Consider the following 18,224-nt stretch of genomic DNA (forward strand, 5'->3'; position numbering starts at 1 on the left):
TCCCTTTTCAGGAAAGGGGTGCCAATGTAGACACAGCCGCTGGGTATCTCTCCCTGTCTTTACACACCTTTCTCTGTAAGTTTGCATCTTTTGCTTTTGACATGCATAATGCACATTTACATGAATCAAACATCAATATAAATACGTATTTAAATGTTTTGATCCAGCTTTTAAAAAATGACTGACCCTTTGATTGTTTGCAAATTAAAGACTAGAGCAGTTGTGTACGAGAATGTGAAAGAGAAATTTACTAGAAACTAAGGTGAAATTTACTGGTCTCTTTTTATTTCCCAGATTGAAATATAGAAAGTGGACAAACAAAAATTGGGAGGAAATCAGATTTTAAAAAAACTTCTCTCCACTTTTAATTATGTGCCATACTATTATTAACACAGGTAAGGAAATGAGTTTCTGAAGCATGTGATTTTTAACTGGATGGTATCAGTTTAGTGGAATAAGAAAGGAAGACAAGAAAGGGAGGGCTGGGGGGAAGGTCAAGCCAGTTTGAGAGCCTGAGGAGCTTAAAGAGTTAAGGTTGCAGTCATCCTTTACTAAAGTGATTTATGATGATGATGTGAAACGTTTCAACCCCCTAAGAAATTTCCTCCACCCTCCCTCAGTGAGTTGAAGTGGGAAAGAGGCAGTGTTCTGCTGATCTTTTAAATTCTTAGTGAAGTTTCCCTGATTTCCAGTGGCTGCTGCTGTTTGAGTTTGGTTTAGAACAGTGCTGAGGTTATCCTGACATTTCTGGGATCACATCCAGCGAAAAGGAAGAAGAAGAAAAAGAAAAGATTGGGGTGAAAAGTGGGGAGAGGAACAGAAGGCTCCAGGAGGCTTCTTTTCTCAACATTGCATTCCTGTGTTTTGCCTCAGCCTGGAAAATATATTAATCCCAGAGCTTTTTCTCTTTGGAAACAAAGGAGCTAAACTAGAGAGTGGGGAGGAAAGGCGTGATTAGAAGGAGCATGGAGCTTTGAAAGAGATTCAGAAACAACTGTGAGTTCATTTTTATTAGATGAAATGTGCCTCTCTGTGTCTGTGACTGATAGAGAAACAAAACAGACCTGCAGGTAAATGGAGCAGCAAAGATCACAGGGAAATTTACTTTTGCCTCATCCCACTTTGTCACAAAGGTGAAGAAAGACAAAAAAGTAAAAGCTCCACAGTGAATCAACATTGTCCGGAGTCTGTTTTGTTACATAAAAGTCAGTGAGCTGCAGCAAAACTCCATGCATGGCATTGCTCTTCCTCTAAAGAAAGGGCTGGATACACATATCTTGACGGGAAACTTTCCTGAGAGGGTAAGTTTTAAGTTAAAAACAAACTCTTGACTTACCATCTCTGTGAATCACTCTGTGTGTGTGTGTGCTGCGAACATAACTACTGTATTTTTTTTACGTATTTGAACAACTAGATAGATTCATGTTATAGATGATCTCATCTTTTGCCTAAATTAATCTACTGCATGTTTTTCTAGACATAGCCTCTAAAGTTTTTATAGAAATATCATTACAGGACTTCTTTATATAGCTAGCCAGTCTATTTGTTGTTCTCTGGTCACTTGCAAGGGTGTGTCTACACAGCATTATTATTTCAGAATAACGGCCGTTATTCTGAAATAATAATGCGAATGTCTACACAGCAATTTTGTTATTTTGAAATAAATTTGAAATAACAGATGGCTTATTCTGACTTCTGTAAACCTCATTCCATGAGGAATAATGCCTATTCCAAAAGAGCTATTTCAGAATAGCTGTAGTGTGTACGCTTCTCTGCTGCTATTCAAAATAGCTCCTCTCCAGTGCCTCCTGGGGCTCTAAATCCTCATTAGGGAAGCCTGCCTCAGACTAATTTAGAGGCTTCCTTGTAATGTAAACTTTTTATTCAGAAATAAGCTATTTCAGGGTATTGCTTCTGGAATAGCTTATTTCGAAATAAGTGTGCAGTGTAGATGTACCCTCAAGTGCACAATCTAGCTCTCTATATCTATATCTAAAAGACTACTCTTAACATTTAACTTTTTCTCCTCATTTCTTTTGAAGTGGATCGCACAATGAACTGGACACCAATTCTGAGTTTAGCCATGCTGTGGGCAACGTGGCTAGCGTGCGACTCTGAGAAGACCGTGAGGCTAGCAGACAGAGGGAGCCACGGAATTAGTAACGTGCCTTTCTCTCACAGGGCTAGCAACAGATCGCTCTCCTTCCTGAGAAGGTCGGAGGCATCTCAGGGGAATTTCCAACGTCCTGTTGCCAAGAGGGATACTCCAACATCAAAAAATGTACGGCCTGACCTGCTGCGAGATGAAACACCTGCCCAGGCTAGGAAGATTAAAGCTAGAGTGAGGCAGATACAGAGACCCACCTCTGCGGCTAAACAGTCTCACCCTGAGATGATCAAGGATGAGGAGAAGTCTGCTGCGTCTCGGTCACGAATGATACGTTTCCCTTCAGGATCCAGTTCTCCTAATGTCCTGGCTAGCTTTGCCGGTAAGAACAGAGTCTGGGTTATCTCTGCTCCTCATGCCTCTGAAGGCTACTACCGGCTCATGATGAGCCTGCTTAAGAGCGACGTCTACTGTGAACTGGCCGAGAGGCACATCCAGCAGATGGTGTTGTTCCATGAGGAAGGGGAAGAAGGAGGGAAAGTCAGGAGGATAACCAGTGAAGGGAAAATCCTGGAGCAACCTTTAGATCCCAGCCTCATCCCTAAACTCATGAGCTTTCTGAAACTGGAGAAAGGGAAATTTGGCATGGTGCTGCTAAAAAAAACCCTACAGGTGGAGGAAAGGTACCCTTACCCGGTAAGGCTAGAAGCCATGTACGAAGTTATTGACCAGAGCCCCATCAGGAAAATGGAGAAGATGAGGCAGAAGGGCTTCATTCAGAAATGTAAAGCTGCCGGGGTGGAGGGTCAAGTAGTGGAGGAAATTAACAATGGAGGCGGCACCAGACCTACATCGAGTGGTGGACATGTTCAGTTGTCAGTAAAAAAGGAAGAGCCAAGGAGAAGCAATGTTCAACCAACAAGGAGCAAAACAGTGAGGAAACTAATCACAACCACAGTGGCTCCTCCTCCCCCTACAACGCGTGCCAGCACCCTCCCTCCTCCAACCACCACTACCCAGGCAGCCACCCGTACAGTGACAACGCTGAACAGACCTATGACCACAGCCACATCCCTTCCAACCACTCTGAAAACTTGGACCACAAAGTCACACACCACGTCCGACTCTCATAGGCTGCCCACAGTGCCTGAGGCAACTGCCCCACGGGGCACAGACACTGAGGATTTTTACTCCCCGGTGTGGAATGAGAACCGCAGAGACAGGCAGTCTGGCCACCCAGAGAGACACCCAGTAGCCACCCGAAGACCTGGCAAAGTTGCTAGCTATGATAGCTACACAGAAGCTCCCACCGCTGCCTCCGAGCACTACACAAGGGCCAACACTGGTAGATTTAAAGACAACCGTACAGACCGGAAGGACTTTATCCACCGGGATCCCAGTGTCATGCCAGGTCAGCACAAACCCGCCAAAGCCAAGCCACCTAAAAAAAGAGTCCAGGAAAAGATTCTGAGCAATGAATATGAGGACAAATATGAACCAAGCAGGCCTGCTGTTCCCCACTTGGAGCAAGAGATTGCAGCAGGGAATATCCCACCAAAGAAGGGAAAAGAGCCAAAAAAGCATGACCGGCCAGATAAACCTGAGAAGAAGAAGAAGAAGGAGAGACCCGACAAGCTGCAGAAGAGTGAGAAGCAGGCCAAGAAGAACAAAGCTGAGAAAAAGAACAAGCAGGACAAAGATCGCAGCAAGAAAAACAAAAAGGGGAGCAGGACTGAGAACGAGGGCTACCTGAAGCCCAACACAAAGACTTTCATTCAGCCCTCCAGGAAATCAGTGACAAGCCTCCTGGATTTTTTTGAAGGCAAACGGCGACTCATTGTAAGTAGCATGTCCCTGAGCATTTTATCACCTCACCCATTAAACTTAGTCTCCCTCCTTCTGAGATCGAGACCTGCAGGGGGGAAGCTGGCATCACTGCCCTCCATGCGCTGCCTGTTCTGAACCTTGCATTGACAGGACTCTCTCTAGGGCAATGATGGGCAACCTATGCTAGAGAAGGGGGCGAACGACTGGCCCTCCATCTCAGTGGGCTGCAAGATTGTTGTAACCAACTTGATCTCCCAGGAAAGAGTAGTTTTGCTAACTGTGCTTGCACACCTAGCATTTGTGGAGTGCACTGATTGAACATAGCAGCGCTTTGATGGGATGCACATGGCTCTTACAGTCAATGTTGTGTGCAATAAGCATGCACCTCACTTCACTTCACATGTGTGTCGCTGTAATAATACCGGTAGGAAAAAAAACCTACGTGGACAGACGCCTGCAGAATCTGGCAACCTTGCACGGGGGGGGCAACAGTAAACAAAATGTCTGGCAGGCCACATATAGAACCCCAATGGGCACAGATTGCCCACCACTGCTCTAGGGGCAAAAGTGGAGTTTGTCATCCTTGGCCCTTTCAGTCCTTCACCTTCTGCTACAATAACCAAAAAAGGGCCCCAATCACGCTGGCATCTCTGAGTGTATTGTGGACAGTTGTCTGTAGACTGGCACCCTCCCATTCGTTTGGCATAAGGCCACAAGAAAAGCAATTATTGTTTTGTCCTCTGGGGGTTCTGGAGGGGAAGGGCTCTGTATCTGGGGTGATTAATGAAACGAAGCAGCAAGGTTCTAATTAGGATGCTTGCTGGCATTGCCACCAGCCTCTACATTCTATTTCCCAGCATGCTCAGCCAGCTGACATCTGTTCCATAGTAATGCCAGTGTCCAAACTGTGGAAACAGCCTCAAGGGTTGGGCACTGCTTATGGGTATATATATTCACACACCTGCCTGCACATATACATGCTGAAAGTCAGGTTTTCAAAGCTGCCATTAAGTCCTGATGGGAATTGGGCATTTAGGTTTCTTTGACAAGCCCACCTTATGCTGGTTTAATTACAACAGCCTCCTCTGGTGAGGTTCCCAAGCTTAGAAGCTGAGCAGAGCCTGCAGCTACTGCTCCTAATAATGTGTGTTTTTCCAAGTGCTTATCTAACAGCATTTCACCTGAGACAAGGAACAGTTTTAGCCTCACTTCAAATGTTTTCTTTGATCAGACGCATTCACTTTAAAGGTTCACTTTGAAAAGCAGATCTTTGAAAAACAGCATTTCAGTCTCACAGGTTAGTTTAGTGTAGGCAAGAACTTTCCAGTAGCTAGTGTCACCAATAGCACCATGGTTCCCAAAATCCAGCTAGGCTTTTCCTGCCCTTCACAGCATCCCCTACAATAAAGATTCTTCTATCTACCATGGGAGTTCAGTTGACAATTCAGCATAGCATCCAACTCTCTCCTACATGTATTACCACTGCATGGCTAACAGGAATAATTATATGAGTGAGTGAGTGAGTGAGTGAGTGAGTGAGTGAGTGAGTGAGTGAGTGAGTGAGTGAGTGGAAAGAAAGAAAGAAAGAAAGAAAGAAAGAAAGAAAGAAAGAAAGAAAGAAAGAAAGAAAGAAAGAAAGAAAGAAAGAAAGAAAGAAAGAAAGAAAGAAAAAGAAATTACAGATTTAAACCGTACCAAAATTTTGGAAGCAGAAAGGAAGCCATGTGTTTGAAAAAAAAACAGAACCTGGGGAATCTGAATTTAGCAAATGACTCTGGTCTTAACAATTGGCCAAAGCAAGACCACAGAATGGAGCTGACTGGAAGTTTAGGATCGTTGAAACCTGGCTCTAGTTCTGAACATTGTGACTTCCAAAAATTAGTGTCACGTCAGGCCAAAAAAAGCAAAAAGTGACGAGAACAGAATAGAAATCACAGAAACCAGACAGCCACTGCTTTCCTCCCTGAAGGATCATGGTGACTCATCACTCAGTCTGGAATTTGCATCTCCACATATCAGAAACTTTTAAGCTGGAGAAATGATTTGTCCAGTCTGTGGTAGTTGGTGAGAACAGACTGTAGGCAAACATTACTACTAAGCTTCATTATAGTTTGTCATAGTCTAGTGCTACCAATAGTCTCCTCCTCCTGAAAGCTAGGTTCATTATGCAATAGTTATTCATATGGACAGTACTGGAGATAAATCAAAGGCAGAGCCATGTGCTGTATGTAGCATGTGCACAAGGTAGATTAAAAGTTAGTGAAATCTGAATCCACAGTCATTTCACCCCCTTAAAATAAAAACCTCCTTTCTTTGCACCCCTTTCCCCAAATGGACTCTTCTGTCCAGTTCAGTTGTCCCTTCCTCTTGGGTTCAATTCTTCCAGTGTATTGCCCCAGTTGGATAGTTCTCTTCCACTCCTAAGTCCTTGGTCATCCTCCCAAATTAACTAACCCAGGCCTCTCTAGTATCTGCTCTGTCTGTGCTGTTTCCCACTGCTCCACTACACTGTTCCTTTTGGACCACTCCCCCAACTCCTAATGTGAATTTAGAAAAAGAAAAATCACTGTTTGTGATGGTTCAACCAGGCAGTTCACAGAGGTGGGTTAAGTACTACAAATGGTTAAACAGAGAGATAGGCCCAAAATTCAGATTCTGATCTGAATTTCAAACTGCCAGAAGTGTGTAGCAAAGGCTTTGATTAAGTTCTTTATAGATATAGGGCATTGCTGTGAAATCTCTGTCTACTTTTAGTGTTGATTTTGAAACCCCACCCTGATTCAGATCTGTGGTCAGAAAGTTTTGCTTCAGGTAGTTTATTTTTTGTGTCAGAGGGGTAGCTGTGTTAGTCTGTAACTTTAAAAAGAAGTAGTCCTGTGGTTATTTCCACTCCAGCTCATCTGATGAAGTAGGTTATACCCACAAAAGCTCATGATACTATACATTTTTGTTAGTCTGTAAGGTGCCATAGGATGACTTGTTATTTTGTGTGTGTTATTCTGTGGTGATGAAGTGGAGACTGAGGGTTTGTAAGTAGCATTTCATTCACACACACACACTCTGGGTATGTCTACACTACCCTCCTAGTTCGAACTAGGAGGGTAATGTAGGCATACCGCACTTGCAAATGAAGCCCAGGATTTGAATTTCCCGGGCTTCATTTGCATAAGCGGGGAGCCGCCATTTTTAAAACCCCGCTGGTTCGAACCCCGTGCAGAGAGGCTACACGGGGCACGAACTAGGTAGTTCGAACTAGGCTTCCTAGTTCGAACTACCGTTACTCCTCGTGAAATGAGGAGTAACGGTAGTTCGAACTAGGAAGCCTAGTTCGAACTACCTAGTTTGTGCCCCGTGTGGCCGCGCTGCACGGGGTTCGAACCAGCGGGGTTTTAAAAATGGCGGCTCCCCGCTTATGCAAATGAAGCCCGGGAAATTCAAATCCCAGGCTTCATTTGCAAGTGCGGTATGCCTACATTACCCCGCTAGTTCGAACTAGCGGGGTAGTGTAGACATACCCTCAGAGGACATAGGCGAATAGCAGTTAAAGCAACTTAAAATTAAACCAATAAATAAATCCCTGTTTGTTTTGCAACATATACTAGGCTATTTTAAAGCTATGATTTGAGGTTTGCTTTGCTTCTGAAATGCTCCTCACTTTATCCTACAAGATTTACCAGACTGAGACAAATTCATTGCTCATTGTACCCATACAATTCCACTAGGCCAAACTCCACATTCATAATAGGGATGTAAGCATCTAGTCACGTAGTCAACTACCCGATAAGCCTAAGTTTATCAAGTAGTGGAGTCACTACTTGACTACTCACTTCCTCCCCCTCACCACTTCCTGCCTCTGTATCAGAGGCAGCAATGGGGAGGGGAAGCAGGAGCTGGTGCTGGGGGGAGCCAGCTTAAAAGCTAGTTCCCCCCACAACCATCTCCACAGTGCAGGAGTGTAGGTGCAGGTTTGGCAGAGGCGCAGCAGTCCAGAACCTGGCTGGAGACGGGACTGTTAAATCCCAGCTCGCACTGGGTCTGGGACCTACCCCCGCTGTGGCTCTGTACTTTAAATTTAGTAGGAACCGGGCTGCCTGTGCACCTGGCTCCTACTACATTTAAACTGCAGAGCCACAGTGGGACCCCTTATCGACTAATTGTGCTGTTGATACAAATTGTATCGACTACATAATTACTCAGTTACCTGCTTCTTAACATCCTTACATTCATACCCACACACTGGTTAAGAAACTAGGAGCAGAACCCAGCTCATTTTCTGGTATTTATCTGAGTTCTCAAGCAGTGTTTAAAATACCTTTTTCTTTTTAAACATTTCACTGCAACTTTAAAGTACAGTAATATGATTCATGTTATAGATGTGAAATCAAGTTGTCTTCTATACATATAATCTCTATGGGCCTGATTCTCATTTACACTAATGTGCTTTTTCCATCACCAGGGTGATGTAATGGGGCCTCTGTATAAATGAGACTCAGGCTTTATATAACCTATCACTTAGACTTATAATTGAATGTAGTTATAAACTCTATTTATAAGGTATGTTTCATAAAAAGTATCCCAGAAAGCCTTACAAAAGGGTAAGAAAACACTAGCAGAATGATTATGCATGATGTAAGTTAAATCATAACTTTGCCTTTAAAGGACTATTATATCTTATGACAAGCCTAAGACACAAAATTTGGCTTCCCCAATGGGTAGGGTTGCCAGATAGTTTCACCAAAAATACCCAGCATGGTGGGGAAAAAATTGGTTGAGCAAAAAACAAACAAACAAACAAAAAATGGGGGACCAAAGTTTTTGAGCAAAAAAAAAAGTCACTGCGCCTTTAAATCCTAAATCCCCACACTCCCCTCACCCCCATCCCCACCAGACGTGGCAGGGGAAGAATGTCTCGAGCGGCCATCCATCCAAGAAAAACAGACAATACTGGATGTTTTACATGTCTGGTATTTTCTGGTTTTTTTACCGGACACCTGGCAACCCAGCAAAGTTGGGATCTAGGGATTTTGGACAGAGCCTTGCTCTAGTCAGAACCCTTCTGTTTCAAGTGGATGCAGGATTCTCCTTGACTTCCTCTCCTAAATTGTTATGTGGTATTGCAGTGTGTAGTTAAACAGATGTTATATCATTCCCCCCTCCCCTCCCACACACACACACACTCAGAAGGGGCTGTATGTCTTTGGAAAACACATGTTGGTGTAAACTTAAAAGACTTTTTTTATTACTGCTGTAATCATTTCTTCCTGCCACACCACTTTCCGATCCTTCTTCTCCCTCAACACATTAAATAAGGCCTACAAGTGAGGCTTTCCAAATGTTTTTGGCTAAATGTGGGGTAGATGGTGCCCAGATCTAATATAACTATGCAGCTGACTATAACCATCACAAATGCCTGGATCATGGGACTAGGGGAGAAAGAAGGGGCTATGGCTGAAAATGACTCTAAAAACGTATTTAGGCCTGTTACTCCCACTGAAATTTAGGCCCATTACTCCCACTGAAACCTCGGTAACTTGATGATCTGGGGCTATGTAGCCATTTCCCCCACCTCTCTGCAAACAAGTGGATGTGAGTGTGGCATGGCCATGACAGGTTGGGCTGGAGAACTGACGGGACTCAGAAGGGTGAAGATCTAAGAAGGGAGTATGTTGTTTCCAGTACAGTTTACAGCAACTTACGCCTCTCCTCCCAGCACAACAGGGGAGCACCAGAGTGACTGCGTGTTGGAGGGATCTCTCTGAATCCCATGCCTCCTGCGGTTATTCCTCTAGCTTTTTGCTCAGGTCTGGGCCTAAAGACACTTTCTAGTTCTACATAAATAAATGTAAGTTCCTGTGCCACTGGCTAAGGTGTGCAAAAGAAACCCCAGTGGGCAAGCGGCATTAAAAAACGCTGTTCTTCTTTAGAGAGCTGCTTCTCTGACAGAGGCTTGCAGTGGCTTTGTTTTGAAACTAATCAAACTTTTTGTTTCTTCCATTCCCTAGCTGATCACGACGCCCAAGGCTGATAACACCATGTATGTGCAACAGCGAGATGAATACCTGGAGAGTTTCTGCAAGATGGCCACAAGGAAAGTCTCAGTCATCACAATTTTTGGCACCGTGAACAACAGCAGCATGAAGATTGACCACTTTCAGCTAGGTTCGTTGGGGTTTTTTTTTACATATTTATTTCTCGCCTCTCTTTTTTTAAGGAGGACCAAACATTAGAGAAGGAAGAGAGAAATCCAACTGGGTTAAAGTCTTAGAGAGAGATCCTTTGTTGTGGTAACTTCCTGCACTTTGTATTTACATAGCTGTGTCTGGCATTTACTGTGTTTAGTTTCCAAAGCAGTAAGGTGAAATGTATGGTAGTTTTTAATGCCAGTGAAAGAATAGAAAGCAGGAGATGGGAGTGGGGGAGGGAGAACAGCAGGAAGGTCATTTTGTTCAGGTCTGTCAACATGTCATGTATCCATCTCTTTGGGAAACTGAGGGTACTTCTATAGAGCAGCATTATTTCGGAATAACTGACGTTATTTTTAAAGAACATAGTGCTTGTCAACACAGCAAGCCATTATTTCAAAATAATGTTCAGATGGAGGACTTCTTACACTGACTTCTGTAACACTCGTTTCATGAAGAATAAGGGAAGCGGGAGGAAGAGTATTCTTCCTTTGACTTCCTGCTGTGTAGACAGCGCCAAGAGCCGAATTAAGCTATTTCAACTTAAACTACGCAATTGACATGGCTGAAGTTGTGTATCTTAACTCGACTTCTGCCCTGCAGTGTAGACATGCCCAGAATGGTTAAATTTCTGTGATATCACCGGATTCACTTTACAGACTATACTGCATAGTAGGATTTAAGAACTGCCACAATAATTGTTCAGTGTAACATACATGAATCAATTCACAAGGAAGGGGGAAATAAGTTTTAATTAAATAAAAAGCTACTCAAAACTCAGACCAATCCAACACCCACTCTGAATTTCCACATAGTTCCCTTCCTGTTGCTGATTTTTCTCCTCCCTTTGCACTTCTTTGTTTGGTAGATTGGAGCAGATTTGGAAGCACTCTTCCAAAAAACCATATGAAAGGCTTTCCTCAAACATAGGGGCTAACCAGGACAGACAAGAAATCTTACTAGACAGTTATTGTGTCAAGAGTTTCCTCCATTCTCTGAGGACACGTCTACACTAGGAAACTGTTTTGAAATAACTAAATTTGACTTAACTCCTGATTTTACAAAATCGAAATAGCGTGTCCCCACTACCAGGACGCCTCGAAATTAGTCTGAAGGCAACTTCTGTTAATGTGGACTCACCACCTCAACTTAGAGCCCCAGGAAGCTCTGGGGAGTAGTTATTTCAAAATAGCAGCACTGGAGTGTCCACACTAACATTAGTTTGAAATAACTATTTTTAAATTAATGTTATTTCCTGAGAAAAGCAGGAGTACAAATTTTGAAATAAGCATCCCCTTATTTTAAAATAATGGGCTTGGTAGTGTGGACGCTTCACTTATAAATTTGACCCATGGTGGGATCATTTAGAAATAAAGCCCTAGTGTAGATCTGGGCTGGGTGAACATGAGTGTTCTTGGGCATGGTCATGTTTTGCTTAGTAATGGACTCCAACCATCATTTGGGGAAGGAAGTTTGAATCTGGTACTGAGTGCAGCTTTAGCTTACTTCTTATGTGGATATTTTTTGGATATTTGAAGCCTTTTCATTCTGTTAGATCAGGGGTGTCCAAACTTTTTTCAAAGAGGGCCAGATTTGATGAAGTGAACATGCGTGAGGGCCGACCATTTTGCCTCACATTCTTTGAACCATTAAAATTAAATGCAAATTAACTATCTTATGCAAAGTTTATTGCAAACGGCATACTTTTCATTTCGTCACATGGATGACAAATCTAAACAGGTGTTAAATCACTCTGCCTTTCCTATCTGAAGGCCAGATGAAAAAAAAATCCAGGAAGCTGACACACATGTCAGGAACATTGTAAAGTACATTACATATTATTGGTAATAAAGGTTGTCTGTCAACTTTTAAGTTCAAAAGATATGAACAGGAACATAACACCAAGTATACATGTTGTGTCCAAATATATTTATAACTGATTTAGACCAACGGACATTAACTGAGATTTTACAATGTATTCATCTCAATACATATGGATTCGTTGGGGGCCATAAAAGATAGATATTGCCAAATTACCTGTGGGGCCGTATTAAACCGGACCACGGGCCGCAATTGGCCCGCGGGCCGGACTTTGGACATGCCTGTGTTAGATGGACTGAAGCAAAAGCCTTCTCTTTACCCTTAAAGCAACATACAACCAGTCTGGCTGCTTTCTGTGGGCTAGTGTAAATTTTTTCAGCTCATGGCGCTTTGCACCATGCATGAGTGAACCTAGGGTTCTTCTAGAGACCTTGTTCAGCCAATACGTATTCCACTAAGCAGCTAAACCAGCTACCCACACCCTGTGCTGCCTTCTTTAAGAGGGGCATCTTCAAAACTCCAAATGAGAGTTGGGTATCCAATTCCCTTAGGCAGCTTTGAAAAAAATCGAAGTGTACAAGTTCAGGTCTGATGCACAGCCTACTGAACTCAATAGGAGTCTTTCTGCTGACTTCAGTGGGTTTTGGCCAGGTCCTTAGATCCCAACTTAGCAACGTGCTTTAGCTTGTATGTAACTTTAAATAGGTGAATAGTCTCATTGACGTCCAGTATGACACTTCCAGGAGTGTAGTCCTGAACTGGTACTACCAGAACGCCCCTGCAAGTGTGGAAACACCTCTACTAGCCTGGCCTCAGACCCATGGGGCATATAAGGTCATGCTGTGCAGAGTATGCTGTTTTGCTCTACAAAAATGGTATCCTGCGTAGACCATGACTTTGGACGCACAGTGCGTTCAAGGTCATGCTGTGTGGAGGATGCTACTTTGAAAAAAACCTGCATCCTCTATGTGGCAATAGTGCTTTGAGATCCTCAGATGGCAGGTGCTATAGAAGAGCATAGCATAGTTAATTTTGTACTCTTTCACAGTTTACTGTGGCCCATGTTTCCTTTCATGTCATTTTCATTTATCTATTTCTAGATGCTAATTAGATTAAATCTTGAAGCACCAAAATCAATCTTATTATTTGTATTCCCCCCTGCATTCTTAGGGAACTGTAATAAAAGGAAGTAGAGTACAGTATGATCTTTCTCTCTTCTGCATGTACCTTTTAATATCTCTTTTTGATTTTACCAACACTTTGGATTTTCTTTTGGGGGGTCTGTTGTGGTAATAACTATATCAAAGATGACAGCTGAGCCAGAGTTAATCTCGTTTCACAGATGCTCCAAGTGTGATTGTGTTTTCCTTTATTGAAACAAACAAAAACTATACAAAACACTGCAGGAATGCTATTGTGTAGTGGCGTGTTTTCGATCGTTGCTGCGGTACAACTGTAGCTCAGACTGAGATGATGACATTGGTATTTCAAATGTTCTATTACTGGTTGTACCTTGATAAATGGGATGATATTTCTTATGGTTGTTCCCACCTTAGAAAGGAGTGTGAGAGAGTCTCTCTCTCACTGCAGGAGCAGTTTAGTCATTTCGGTTATTCATATATAGGAACACAAAAATAATGTTTTCACTTGTTAAAATATTTTCAGATATTTGAAATTTTAGTTAGGTTAGTTTTAGTTTTGGGGAGTGGGTTGCATCTGGATAACTAAGGAGGCCTTCCCCCCAACTGAAAATACCATCCCCATGTTTTAACAAGCCTTTTTTAAAGTCTTCCATGATCAGAGTAGAGTTGAGTATATTTACATAATCAGGCTTAACATGCAGACGTTTCTCTTTCACATGTTGAGTGCTGGCATGGGGAAGTAGTGTAGGATCAGTAAGTAGCACTGAGTAGTAAATCAATATCTCAGTATGACAATGAAGGGCTGCCCTTTGGATGAAACAAAGCAGCAAGCACTTGTGGTCATTAAAGATCCCATATCAACTTTTGCAGGAATGGAGGTGTTAACTCAGGAATCCTGGCCAAAATCCAGCTGTGTTCACTGTATTTCACAAGTTTAAATTCCATGTGTTGTTTTATTTGGATATTTTGTTCTTTATAGAATGTGGCTGTGGGCTGCATTTTCCTAATATTTCTGAAGAGCTTTGGAGTTCCTTTAGGATAAATTACATTACATGATACCTAGATATTCATAACTACCTCAATTTTAGATGCCTAGCTCATGATATCATTAAGGGACCCAATTTTCAGAAAGCGGGGACTGAAAATCAGGCCCCTTTAATGGTATATCTATACTTCATGTTTATTTTGAAATAGCACATCTACACTGCAGGGAAGATGCAAAATTAGTCCGAGGCAGGCTTCCCTAATGTAGACGTGTTATCTTGAGTTACTGCCCCAGGAGGCACGGGGGAGGAATAATTTAGAATGGCCCTGGTGACGGGCTATTTTGAAATAGCAGCAGTGGAGCATCTACAAATGCCTTATTTCAAAATAGCTATTTCAGAATAGGCGTTATTCCTCGTAGAATGATGTTTACAGATTTCGGAATAAGCTGTCCTTTATTTCAAAATTATTTCAAAATAATGGAATGGCTGTGTAGACGCTCACATTGTTATTTCAAAATATCGCTAGTTATCTCAAAATAACGGTGCAGAGCAGATGCACCCTAAGTTACTTCACACTGGGCAGCCAAAAATCACTTCCCTTTTGACTAGCAAGAGGGAGGGGGAAGGTGTTTCGTCCCCTTTTGTGTGACTAAGGTGGTGAAACTGATGACATTTTGCTCTGTGATTCCATATTTATCAGCACTTTATTTGCTTTTAAGATAATGAGAAACCCATGAAGGTAGTAGAGGATGAGGATCTTGTGGACCAGCAACTCATCAATGAGCTGAGGAAAGAATATGGGATGACCTACAATGACTTCTTCATGGTGCTGACGGATATCGACATGAGGGTCAAGGTGGGGAATTGAGCTCTTTTAACATAAAGACATTGGAAAGCAGAAATATGCTGTGTAGTGATGAGACATACACTGGAGAGGCTGGTTTAGGGCTTTGCCTTTACCTGAACTATCAGAAGAGTTTCATTAGCTGGGAGGTGGATAGCAAGGGTGATTGATGGCAAACAGAAAAGGGGGAGAGCACAGTCCATCTTTTTAAAATGGAGGATCTCCAATGGGCAGTCTGGATGTGTGCTGGGGGGAGAGAAGATGGTGGTCTGACAACTCACGACAAGCATAGAACTACCTCCATCAGAGGAGATGAATGCAGCATGGGATATCCTGAAATGCATCCTGGTGTGCCATGTGAAGTAGCGGTATAATATGATGCTGCTGCATCATAATGACATTCTAGGACATAGCATTATACTGTAAGATACAACCCAATTCTAGTGAGTTGTGTGCAATATCTCAATACATAAGTTTGTCCTACATAGCAGACATTTAAAGCAGGCCTCCTGGGAATAATCCAGTTCTTTACAGACTGCAAAATCAGAGATGTTTCTACCCACTGTCTCTTCTGGCAGTCTAGGTCTACACTGCAGAGGTAAGTCGGAAAAAGAAATGCAATTTGAGGTACACAAATTGCATATCTTTTTCCGCTTTACTGTCAAAAGAGGCTTTTCTGAAATTTGACACGTCTGCATGGCACCAAATTTTGGATAAAAGAGCTCTTTCGACACATCCCTTCTTCCTCGTAAAACAAGGTTTACAGGGACGGCAAAAGAACGTGTCCACTTTTTAGATTTTTTTTCTGAAAAAGTGGATGCGTTCCTTGGATGCAACATTGCTTTTCCGGGACACTTCCGGTATCCCAGAAAAGCACTGCAATCTAGACGTAGATGCAGTGACATGTTGTTTTGTGCATAAGGCCTTTACTTATCATTTGACCCATTCTTTACCTTTTATTTTATAGCAATATTATGAAGTGCCCATTGCAATGAAGTCTATATTTGATTTGATTGACACCTTCCAGTCACGAATCAAAGATATGGAAAAACAGAAGAGGGACGGCATTGTCTGCAAAGATGACAAGAAACAGTCCCTGGAAAACTTCTTATCCAGGTATTATTTTCAGCACTGGCTTCTGATAATGTAATCATATTTAAAATATCTAGAATACTTTATTTTTAAGGATGAGTTTTTTTAAAAAACTAGATTTGGCAGTATCTGTCATTTCCAGCAAAGTAAAGAGATTTAACCACAGTTGACCCTGCTGCAGCATGCTCTTGGGGAGAGTAGAGCCCTGGAAATCAGATCTCCTGGGTTCTGTTTCCACAGGCTCATTGCACAATCTTGGCCAAGACACTACTTTTCTGTGTGTCGGTTTCCACAGATAAGGTTAATCTGCCTTACAGGGATGAAAGGATTAATTAGCTAATAGTTTGTGCGATGCTTTGAACCTGTTAAGCTTTAAAAGAGTGTTGCAAAGTTTCTGTATGCCAGTCCTTGGATGCCCCATGCCATAATCCTGTTATTTCAGCTGCAGCTCCTTCTGTGCAGTTCAAATCACTCACTCCATTTTCCCTAACTTCCTTCTTATCGTGTTTGAGATAATGCTGTTTGCCTTTTCCCAATGTTGGTCACCAGCCAGGATTTAAGAGTTGCTAATGCCTCTTGGAAAACATCTGAGAAAACCTGCTAAGAGACAGCTTTGTTCAGGTGGTCTGCAATATTCTGTATTACTCTTCCCCCCATAAAGCAAAATCCCTAGATGCAAAACCAGCCTGGACTTGAGAGAAATTCAGATCTGAAGTAAAACATTGCCGTTCTGGACCATCTCTGTTACTGGGTGATCTGCACAAAAATAAGATCTCTTGTGGTTCAGGATTTCACCTTCTGCTGTTGCATATTCCTCACCTGCCATCAAAATACTCAGTTTGTGCTATTATGCCTGATTGCTATGGAAATAACTGAGATGACAGCGAGTATTATGACTCCAAGGGGGCATAGATAGCAGGGAGAGATGAATGCATAAGCCATTGGTTCTTCAGCATGATAATTTCCAACAGCCACTTGCTCAGAGAAAGCATCTTTACCAGATCCACCACATCTTCTAACTCCCCCACTTCCCTCCTGCTTGGCTCTCATAGGGCATGGCTACATTGCAACTATTTCAGAATACTTCCAGTATCTCAAAATAGCTATTCCACATCTTTGAAACAAGCCTGTTACTTTGGTTCAAATTAACACGTCCCAGCGTGCACTTCCTGGTTCGAATCAGTTGTGATTCAAACTAGCGCGCCGGTGAGATCATGCTAATGAAGCGCAGGATATTTAAATCCCCGCTTCATTAGCAATTTCGAATGCCTGCATTTAAATCCCTAATTTGAACGAGGGTGCAAGTGTAGACATACCCTTCCAAACCTGGATAGAACTGGGAATGCTTTTCTCTCTTGGGTACTTATATGGCTTCCATTACCCTACTATCGGAGCATCACAGTCTTTATCACATTTACTGTCACAACACTCCTCTGAGATAGACCAGTGCTATTATCCCCAGGGTATATATAAAAAAACGGAAGCCAAATGACTTACCCCTCTGTTAGGATGTGGGCTGCACTATGAAATTTATGGGGAACCCCAGCTGTAAATAAGATAGACCAAAGCCCTAGATCTGAACTCTCTCTGAACTCTGAGGCAACTCAGGTCTGGATACAAACTTTGCAGCTCAGGTTCCATTTCTAATTCGAATACAAAAAAATGAAGGAAAAATGGACCAAACATGTGGGAATCTTCACAAACATATGGCTTGAATTTGGTTCTAGAGTCAAATCTAAATTGGAAGAGGGAGGAAGGGAGAGCTTGGCTTTATTTTAAGCTGCTTTGCCTGTCCCCTGTTTCTCAATCCTTGTCCCTTCCCTTCTCACCCTGCTTGCTATAGCACAGCAATACGCAGACCTCAGTGATTCAGGAGTGAAATTAGTAATCACCATTACCCAAAAGAGCCACAGTCCTGCCAATGACAGGGAAATATTTAGCTTTTTCTAGATTATTCTCACAACAAATAAGTGTATCAGCTTGCACTAATTTATTAAGTGAACTGTTAAGCATAGTAAAAGCATTCTGACTGGTTAATAGCATAGACTATTTAATAATTAAATCACAGTGTTTTATATCATGTGCAGGAGACAAATTCAGGGGCTCTGACAGCCAGGTGGGGAATGTGCAGGGCCCCCCTGGAAGGAGTGAGGACAGAAGGAGCATGGCTGGGGCAGCCAGTCCTTAACGCTGCCCTGAGTGCACCATGCCAACCCCAGCCCT

General features: G+C 42.6%; 1 protein-coding gene across 2 annotated transcripts in view; it reads left to right on the forward strand.

Moving 5' to 3' along the window:
• Positions 1–599: 599 nt before the first annotated feature.
• The window catches only part of CCDC80 (coiled-coil domain containing 80), a 30,000-nt gene continuing 12,375 nt past the window's right edge, over positions 600–18,224 (forward strand). Inside the window, exons 1-5 of one of the 2 annotated variants that reach the window (XM_006112220.5) lie at positions 600–1,301; positions 2,043–3,946; positions 9,937–10,093; positions 14,785–14,921; positions 15,877–16,025. In XM_006112220.5, coding sequence (XP_006112282.3) covers positions 2,054–3,946; positions 9,937–10,093; positions 14,785–14,921; positions 15,877–16,025 — 2,336 coding nt within the window. In that variant the 5' untranslated portion in view covers positions 600–1,301; positions 2,043–2,053. The remainder of the gene's footprint in view (positions 1,302–2,042; positions 3,947–9,936; positions 10,094–14,784; positions 14,922–15,876; positions 16,026–18,224) is intronic. The other variant, XM_014577632.4, reaches the window with a different exon arrangement.

Source organism: Pelodiscus sinensis, chromosome 1 (assembly GCF_052426305.1).
Source record: "Pelodiscus sinensis isolate ZL-2025 chromosome 1, ASM5242630v1, whole genome shotgun sequence".
Classification (NCBI taxonomy): domain Eukaryota; kingdom Metazoa; phylum Chordata; order Testudines; family Trionychidae; genus Pelodiscus; species Pelodiscus sinensis.